Raw genomic sequence first — 10571 nt, 5'->3', positions numbered from 1 at the left:
AACAGTCCATGCTTTTATAACTCTCAGTCCAAATTCATGACAGATTTTTCATTTTATTAAAGGTCCTTAAACTTGTTTTATTTCTAACTATTGCTAGGAAACTCCGATTTGGGTGAAATTTTAGACTAACTCTATGTTTTAACATGCAAAGAACTCATTTTTGGCATCAAAAACTCAAGGAAAACATCTCAGCACACATTCAGGACATGATAGCAAGCTTGAAAATTTCAAAGCAACACCATGTTTAAGGAAGTTCAACAACAAGCATATGGTTCAAGAGTTGGAGAGACTCCCCTTATCTCTGGTAGTCTCCATGAAATTTAGAATGAAGAATGAGGGAGTTTAGATTCAGTTTTTAACCCTTCAAGAGTGCGAAATAAGGTTTTGAAACTACAAGCGAGAATATAGAAAGAAAATGAAGTGAAAATCAAGCTTAGAGTTGAAAATGGAGGTCACTCACCTAAGCTTGATGGAAGAAGGGCTCAAGAACACTTGGTAGAATTTGGAAGAAGAAGAAAAATATGGTATACTCTTTCTCTTAAAGCTTCAACAAAATGGGAGAACTGGCCTAGATTTTGGATTTTAAAAACAACACTTATTATAGGTGAAATGCTTGGACCAATGGAATTACAAGGCCTTATCCTTATCTTCTTAATCTAAGCACTTTGAATGACCATTAATATGAATAATCGGAAGCTTGGACAACCCTTGAGGTTCTCTCCACAAGCTCAGCCATGCCTTATATGGCTTCTTGCACTTATTCAAAACTAACTATAAAAGAATAAAGTAGAGTTTTGCCAAAAATGGTAAAAGTGCTTTTGTTAAATCTGGTATATCTTATCATAATCTTCTTGATTAGTGTACTAACTTTTAAATTAGTGTGCTAACCTCCCTTGGGATATGTGTACTCAGAGTGAACCTTGCATAGAGTTCACTCATACAGAGACAAATTACATTGTGACTCAATGCACAATGAAATTCTTGTGCAAATGGAAATCTAGCTCAAATAGTTTCTATTTCTTTGTCAAGCTTTACTGAATCAATCACACACACACACATATACATAGCAAAAAATTCTATGATTAAAAATATATAATTACTAAAATTAAATTCATACATGCACAAGTGACACAACACGGAGTTTCCTCTATCAGTCTGAGTGTTACAAGTCTAACTTATTTTAATTATTCTTCATCATATGATTAGACACTTTAATTAGTCACCAACTAGTTAAACTAAAATTCTATTTTTAAACTTGTTATATAATCATTTATGAAAATGCCCTCCACTTTAAACTCTTATGACTTAATTACCCCTTTTTTTAATTCTATGGAATCTAGATCACCATTAATCAACCTTAATTATCCCACTTAATTTCTAACTTTACTTACATTAATTACTAATTTTTTTCAAGCTTCTAATTTCTATTGGTCATTAATGAGTTGATCATTATTTGACCAGAGAATTTTCTCTGAATTATCCATATTCTTTCTAGACTTTAACTCTAAAACTTAAGAGTTTAACCATGTCTGGGTATCTTATGGTAACATCTCAATTTTTTTACCATTTCAACAATCTAAAAACACTACCAAATTGCATAACAAAGCAATAACATTGTCTACCACACACACATGGAAAATTGGGATGTTACTGTAAGCATTGGCAAAGTATGTACCAGGTGGAGACTATTCTTGTTAGATAAATCAAAATGGATTTTTGTTCATTCTTTCCCTAAATTGTCACTTTAAAAATAGTTACTAATTGAAATTGTTCTTGCAGAATCGACTCCGGATGGTGTCAAGCACCATGCAAAGCCTGCTGGACCTTAGAGTTGTGCCTGAGGGCACGAGTCATCATCAAATCATACAACAAGCTCTATAATTGCTGCAAGAGGGCTTCAAAGCTGGGTGCGGCTTAGAAAGGAAAAGGAAGAGGGATGTCAAGGGTGGTAGGAAGGGTGGCAGAGGCAAATGATCATTTAATTATTATTATTTGTACAAATTTTTATTTTTTTTACGTATATATTTTTTTAGTTGATGGTGTGTTTCATTTACTTATTGTTTTGTGTTCATCGACTATTTAAACAACACGCTCCTAGTAGTAACAACAACTCTTCCATTGATTCATAAAACAAACATTTGGATAAAAAAAATTAAATAAACATGGATAATACAGGCTTTTTTGAAAATAAAATAAACAAACAACGTACGATTTTGATAAAGAAAAACATGACTACACAAATTTAACACGCATCAAAGCAATGATCTCATTAGAAAATCTTGGTTTCATTGGTTTGCGCAGCAAGGCAAGGATTTCATTTGGAGATCGGCCAAAATTTGCATTCAACTTAATTGGACCTTTTCTACTAAATTCTGAAAAGATGAAAAATATTTTCCCCATATCATTGTCACGTTCTAGCTTCATACATTTATATTCAACACAACCATCAACAACACAAATTGGTTTACGGTAAAAAGATCAAGTAAAATTTTGCAACCTCTGATGGTGTCAACAATAGTTTTCCTTAAGGCATCAAGCGACATTTGGTCACTTATTGTGATGACTTGAGGACCACTACGATATTCATATAATATCCCTTCAGATGATGGAATGATATCACCATCACAATACACAAAATCATATATACGCTCCATGTTTTAAGCAATATGGTGAATATCAAGCAAAGGTGTTAAGCTTCACACAAATGTGTTTTGTTAGGGGGTGCCCCAAAATATAACAATAGAATCACAATTTCATTGTCATGTTTGGGGTGGAAAAAATAATGAAATCACGATTCCGTTGTGTATAAAAAGGGACAAAAACTAATTTGTAATGAAATTACGATTTCGTTGTGCATTTTGTATAACATAATTGTGATTCCTTGGAGAGGATATTTTTAGGATAAAAAAGTTTCAATCCCTTGATAGAGGCCAAGTGCAATTATCATGGGCTAATAGTAACTCCTCCAAATGTGTAAAATTGTAAATTGCTTCATTTGGAAATTATCTACCAATTGTTTGTTTTAATAGAAATATAAATGAAGAAAATGGGAATGAAAGAGACAAAATAGATATATCAATTTTCTACTGTTTATTTTAGATTAACAAGGAAATTTTTTTCCTTAGAATCCACAACTAAATAGAATGGGAAAGGTCTATTTTTTCACTTTCCTGAATTAGTTTCTTCATAAATAAATAATTTTTATAATATAAAATTAAAAAATAACAAATGCTTTTATGTTACAAAAAATAATGAATTAAAAATTTTAATTTTTTTAATTAGTATAATTTTTTTTCCTATTTATATTTTTTCCAAGCCGCTGGGAGAGTATGGGACTATTCCAAAGCGTCTGTTTTTGTTGAAATGTTTTATTGGGCTAGCTATCAATGTGAATACCATTAATTGCTTTTAAACAAATTTTTATAAAGCTTTTTAAAAAATAAATTAAACATTTTGTGTTTAATATAAATTTATATTAAAAAAATTTAATCCAACTCAAACATACAATTATCTTTTACTTTCAGCTGATCACATTTTAAGAAACAAAGTAAAATTTTATTATAATAAACCAAACCAAGCTTAACTTTTTTCTCCCAAAATTATATACTTTCTATGTGAGTTGAACTTTGAAGTCTTTCACCGACACCGTTTTTCCAGTCAAAGCCTTATCTTCTTGTTTTCTTTTTAGAGCCGTGGGGAGGGGCGTGGGCCTACAAACACAAGAGTCAAACAAGACACATTGTAATCCATAGGGTTAACCCATTCATCCTTCCGAGATTGGAAAACAATTTGAACCACAGATTTTTCAAGGCATGCTATCAGGATCGATGACTTTGCACCAGAATTAGGAGTCTTTTATTTGGCAACATTGCAGGCTTTGCTGCCATCAGTTATGATGCTTTGATTTACTCACACAAACGAAGTTGTTTTTTTAGCTGGTAACTTTTTTTTATCATGATATTACTATGTAGTTTTCGTAAAAAAAATGACTAATCATAGTTAAAAACCATAAATATATATATGACAAATATTCTTTTTCTAATATAATTTATTTTATATCAATAATCAGTCAGAATTCAAAAACCGTAAACCACTTAATTAAGATAAAATAAGTCACTATCATTTATGTTATTGTTGGTGTTTAACTTATAATTTTGAGTTCAACTATTACATATCCAACTTTATTAAATATTAAAAAAAAACTTAATTATCTATAATGATTCTAATCAATTCGAGCAAAATTATTCTTTCCGTACAAAATTACTTGTATAACCGGAAGTTAAGTGGGGCCCTACTTGTGCTTCCACTTCACTGTCTATACATAAATAAAATTTGTTGTCTTTAATAAAAAAAAATCTAGCAGAATTGTCTCGTCTGATAATTATTGTGGTCTAAGAAAAAAAAACTCTTCAATATATATGAAGTATAAAGGTAAAATATGTCTTGATTTTAGTTCCATAATAAAAATGGCAGTGATGAAACCCAAAATATTATGTACTTTAATTTTCTGACATTCTTTTTTCTTAGATTAATTTGCTACCCTCATTATTCCTTTAATCTCTTTCTTCCTTTCCTGATACGTCTTTTATTTTTCTCACTTCCATCTTCTCTATCTCTTATTCAATAAAGTGTATACACTCCAAATGGATGCCAAAACATACTTTACCGAATGTTATCTAACAATTAATCTTTTTGCATCTTGTTTTTACATTCATTTTAAACCTACTCTCATTTTACAACTCCAAATGTTTACACTGACGAGAATAGCATGTATGGAACATATCAATGCAAGTGTATCACTATTGAAAGAAACCAGACTATTGTGTAAAACTGAACTTTTGAGCCTACTTTGTCTTCTTAAGTTACAATAAACCGCAATATCCACACATACCAAAAATGCTCACTCATAAAAGATGCTCATTCTCAAGTATGCCACCAAGTAGAGACACAACTTAAGGCAGATGCTGAAGGTTTGAAATGAACATTGTTTTCACAGATCAACTACCATTAATAGGTTAAGGGACAAAAAACAATGAGCATGTTTTCTTGTCATCTAGAAGTTAGTCCAGTCCTACTATACACATCAAATATGAAGGCAACTAGCATGTAAAACAAATGAACAAAAGATCTCTAAAACTTTGAGTAGCCAGCATCTATCCTTCTAATTCTGAAACATTTTCTTCTGAATAATCTACCTGCAAGGGCCTCTGAAAGACAAAAGGAGATGGCGGTGGATCGACACTCAATGAACCATCAAGTACTCTTACTACCTCACCCATGGAAGGTCTCCGACGTTCGTCCATTTGAAGGCACCAAAATGCAATTCTTAATGTGCGCTCCAGTTCCTCTGAATTGTAACCCCCTTCCATTCTTTTATCAACCACATTGGCTACCCTCTCTTCCATCCATTCTTTATACGCCCACTTACAAAGCTTAACATGATCGTGATCGCAACACCCCGTTAACAAGGTTAGAACTAACTTGCCAAAGTCCTCTATATCCTTCTCAGCTGAAAAGCCACAATATGTTGCCTTGCCATCTGCAATAGCAAACCCAAATTCAGTCACCTTGGCCACTAAGTTTTCATCCAACATAACATTTTTGCATTTCAAGTTTCCATGGCTTATGAACTCCCTGCACCCGGAGTGCAAATAGCATATGGCCTTTGCAACACTTGAGCATATCTCAACTCTCTTTCTCCATGTCAGCATCCTGCCAAGAGCATCATCATCTATGTACTTGTCCACTGAACCCTTTTTGCAATATTCATACACCAAACACCTGTGATCAAACTCACAACAATAACCCTCCAGTTTCACAAGGTTCTTGTGGTGGATGCAACCCATCTTCATAACAGCACTTCGGAACTTCCTTTCCTCTATGGACGCATTCAGGTCTTTAACTGCAATCAGATGATTGTTGGGTAGCAAACCCTTGAACACCTTTGGCCCAATTTGATTCTTGAAATCCCCTGTGAGGCTCTTGATTTCTGAGAAGGACAACACAATTAAACCCTTCGAGTTTGTGCCTGTGAAAGCTAAAGTGGACTTTTTCCTGGTAGTGTTTTTTCTTCTGTAGATGAAGAGCCCTATTCCCAACTGGAGTATAACAAGGGTGAAAAATGTGCCAGTCGAAGCTCCTATTACGCAAGGAACACAGAGCCGAGGAGGCGGTTCAGAAGGAGGAGGAGACTTGGTGATACCTGGATTTACAGCAAATGGACCTGAACATCTCTTAACAAATGATATGGAGCTTACAGATGGATCTGAATAACCAGTGACATACCCAGTTTTCTTTATTGAGCATTGTGGAGTTCCATCATTGGAAAAGGTTGCAACTGTACATTGAGTGTCATTCAGGCACAACTGTTCACAATGCTGCATACTAGTTGTGGTAAAAGAATTATCAGGAGGGTAGAATGCATATAGATATGTGTTCTTATATGCTATCATATTGGACCCAGATTCACACTCCCCTTCATATGGTACCAAACATTTGTTACCCCCAGTTACCTCAAACGGGCATTTGCATTCAGCAGAACCTGAGGCGTTGAACACACATACACCAATTTGACCACAAGTTGCAAAGACCTTGCACTGATTCTCAACAGCTTGCCAGACCGATCTCCATGATTCCAAACTTTCAACCCATGAATATAACCTAAGATTGCCATCCACATCGAGTCGAAGATATCTGTACTTCACAGAATCATTGTGATCATCCCCAAATGCAGACCAAACAGGTTTCAAGCTTCGGTCTCGAAGCTCTAGAGCTCCACCGGCTGTAAGGAAAGCACTGAGATTTGAAGCAGAAGGGTTTTCACTTGTCCAGTAGATAACACCACTTTCCCAATGTAGCTCCAAATGACCTGAAGCATTCATGTGGAGAGTATAGTAACTGGCCTTGCTATTCTTGCTTGCGGTAGCAGCCCGAAGCATTTCATTAGCAAATAAACTTTGTCCTGGGAGAAGTGTATCAGATGGAGTATCAAAACTTTGCCAAATGATTCTTTGCTCCTTGTCCATTAGAACAAGATTTCCATTGTCAAGAAGTGAAGCTGAAGCTACAGATCGGTTTCCCGTTTTGACGGTCCAAACAGAAACCTCGCCTAAGGAATCAAACAGGACCAGTTCCCCTTCCTGAGTGAGTTCAAAGTAGGACTTGTTACCTACTTTGACATCACCACCAGCAACCCAAACCACAGTTTGTTGGTTATATGGTATAGACTTGGAATTGAATCTAATGCCAACACTAAACTGGTTAGGTTGATCTGAAATGTTGTAGAATCCAAATGCAAAATCACCATTGGAGGAAACCCAACAATCATTCTCAACCACGGAAAGTTTGGAACCCAATGGAATCTCAGCTCCCACAACAGAATGCATCAAGAAGCCAATGAAGATACATTGCAAGAATGGTGATCTAAGGACACAATTCTCTTGTCCAAGCATATCTAGATATGCTTAGATTGGAAAATAAGAGATACAATAATCAATCCTATACCCCAAGATACAGTTACATGTGAAAGACACTGAACTCCATCTCAGCAATTATCACAAACAAATAGGAAAAGGGAAGCTAAGATAAGCTAAAGATTGAAGCTTTCTGTTTTCAGAGGTGAAATGATTAAGAACCCAATACACAAAATTTCTAAGAGTATTAGGTAAAGAGTGCAGACAAATTTGAAAGGGTGAGGAGAAAATCTCAAAAAGATTCAAGTGGGGTAGAAAAAAAAAGAGTTTGGTACCTGAAGGAGAATAGTCAAAAGCTCAGAAATTCAAGAAGCCACCAACTACCATGAGCATCACAAAAACTTGAGCCATTGCCAGAAACAAAACAGAAAACACACAAGGTAGCGAGATATATGGACTTAAACTGCAGAGGGAGAATCCTAAAGAGGAAGAAGCAATTCTTGTTCTTGTGCAAAATAACAGTGAGAGAAAAAAAAAATATTTCTGAGAAAAATATTGAAACTTTGAACTGAAATGGGGCCCAAATTAGGCCAATGAGGAACGCATTTTCCAGTATACAGTAACTTTTCTGTGCTCAAAGAGACAAAAGAGTCTTGAAAGTTGAAAACGAATGTTGGCATGTTGCAAATTAATTGTTTTTAATTACTAATAATTATTAAGATAACAAGACACCCTACTCCCCCAAAATAAAGAACAAGTGATAAAAGTAAATTTTCAATACTGCATGACTAAAAGTAAAAGTACAGTAACACATTTTTTTAACATTATTATTATTATTTAAAGTTTAGGTTTAATTTGAAATTTTTTAATTAGGTCTTGAAACTAAAAAAAATTGTAATTAAATTGTTGATCTTCTATAATTTTTTAATTGAGTCCCTAAAATTATTTTATGTCGACTTGTAAGAGAAAAAAAATAATGACAATTTTACTAATTTCAGAATCTAACTATAAAAATGGTAGAAGAAATGACTCAATGACAAGTTTTATTAGTTTAGAGAACTAGCTAAAAATTCTCTAATGACCTATATATTCATATTGTATTAAATTAAACTTTAAAATTTTAAAATTTTATCAGTCTTGTTTCCTATTTAATAGTTCTACTCATAATTTTATATTTTTAATAAATTTTAATTAATAATAACAAGTATTAATAAAAAAACATGTTAAAAAATATGTAAGCATCATTCCTCGACTCAAATTGCCACGAAATGAGCTATATCTGAAAAGAGTTTCTGTGACATTTTTAAATAGAGACCAGCATTATATTCAAAATTAAGCTTTAAATATTTTATGTCATGTTTTACAATATATTGCTATTTTTGTTTGGGTCCTTTTAATTTTTTTATCTCCTTTTTAAAATTTTAAGAGAACTAAAATATAAAATAATGAATACATTATAAAGATTAAAAATTTATTTAAACCCAATATTAAATATGAGTGAAATTGTGTTGGTAAAAATCAAATCCCAGAAAAAATAACTGCTAGAACAATTTTTTGGTTAGGATGCACCTTAAAAAATCAAATATAATAATGTATACAAGATAAATATAATTTGTCATATTAAAAAGACTAATAGCGCACAAAGTGTTGATATTGGATTTGGTCTCTTTATTTAAGGTGTTCAAAATTTGTGAATGAAAAAGATATTTATCATTAACAAAGCCAATAAATATTATATATCAATAACATAATTACATATAAAAAAATATATTCGTTGTTGTATGAAAATTTGCCAATTTGAATTTAGGAATGATACTTACATATTTAACATGATTGAAAGAAAATTTTTATAAATTAATTATATTAAGCATGGTTATCAAATTTTCGAGTTAACTTGCTAAGTCTTACGAGTTTACGAGTCCACTTGTTCTCGGCGAGTTGACTCTTAAGTAAACTCTTTTTTAGTAGACAGACTCTGGGTAAACTTTATAAACTCTAAGTAAACTCGATAAACTCTCGAGTTTGTCACCGAGTCAACGAGTTAGCAAGTTAAAAAAATTAGATCAAAATGTAAGTCATTTTTTTATTGTTCTGTATGTGTTTAGCATTCAACATATCTTTATTTGGTGTGTTATTCTCAGATACAAAATTTTCACCTTTAATAATATTAAACTCTTATTCTGTAATAACATCAAACCCTTGATGAGAATAATCTACCACTACTATAACCTCTACAAGTTATTGTCTACTAGAGTATCTTTAATACAAGTATCATGATGATATGTTATTCCAAGATCCAATATCTTAAATATTTTTCCATTATGTTTAGTATTCTATAATAAATTTTTGCCTTTCAATTTATTTTTCTTTTCATTACAGCAACTTTACATGGCATGATGGATTTCTTTGCAATAAGCTTTGTATCTTCTATAGGATACGGTTGTTTACAAATATTTTAATATGAAAAATTCAAGTGCAAATAAAAAATTGTAAAAGTATTTATTTGTTTTTATAAATACAAATAATTTTTGTTATGATATTTAATTATATTAAATTAAACTTTAATCATATATATCTTATAATGTACAAATTAAAATATTTAAATCTCGATACATTTTGGCATCCTGCTGTTTTTTCGTACGAATATTGCATTACTGGTCTTTTCGTAATATTAATATTATAGAAGTTATTTTCCTTTCGAGAAATTTTTTTCTTTTTAGATTATAAGTATTTTTATTTAATATAATTTTACTCGAGACAAATGTATTATGAATAATATTTTAATCTATGTGTTGTGCAGAATAAATATTTATTCTCTATAACAAAAGTATATAATTTGTATTAAAATAATATTTTTAAAGGTATAAGCTATAGGCTTAAATTTACTTTTTGATTCTTACAGTGTCACAAATGTGTTATTTTAATTCCTATAAAAATTTAATTGCACATTTATTTTTTAATATTTTTAAAATTTAACAATTTTAATCCATTAATTTTTCATCCAAAATTATAAAGAAAATGTTGATATAATCGTGTTTGATTACATGTGTTACTAATTTTTACACACAAGAAACTAATAATATTAAAAATAAATAATAAAATTTGGTTCAATACATTTTAAAAATTGAAAAAAAATGATTATTTGAAAGAAATAATTTT

The 10571-nt window shown here is 31.7% G+C and overlaps 1 protein-coding gene across 1 annotated transcript; it reads right to left on the bottom strand.

Moving 5' to 3' along the window:
• Positions 1-5015: 5015 nt before the first annotated feature.
• LOC100812107 (G-type lectin S-receptor-like serine/threonine-protein kinase SD3-1) lies at positions 5016-7992 on the bottom strand. The gene has a single exon (XM_003518065.5). The coding sequence runs from the start codon at positions 7449-7451 to the stop codon at positions 5154-5156; it is 2298 nt and encodes a 765-aa protein (XP_003518113.1). The 5' UTR covers positions 7452-7992; the 3' UTR covers positions 5016-5153.
• Between the last annotated feature and the right edge of the window lie 2579 nt (positions 7993-10571).

Source organism: Glycine max, chromosome 2 (assembly GCF_000004515.6).
Source record: "Glycine max cultivar Williams 82 chromosome 2, Glycine_max_v4.0, whole genome shotgun sequence".
Taxonomy (NCBI): domain Eukaryota; kingdom Viridiplantae; phylum Streptophyta; class Magnoliopsida; order Fabales; family Fabaceae; genus Glycine; species Glycine max.
Note: the sequence above shows the minus strand (reverse complement) of the source record. Positions and strands in the feature narration are given on the sequence as shown.

Coding starts and splice junctions, on each gene's coding strand:
- LOC100812107 (XM_003518065.5), bottom strand. CDS start 7,451: ATGCTTGGACAAGAGAATTGTGTCCTTAGATCACCATTCTTGCAATGT.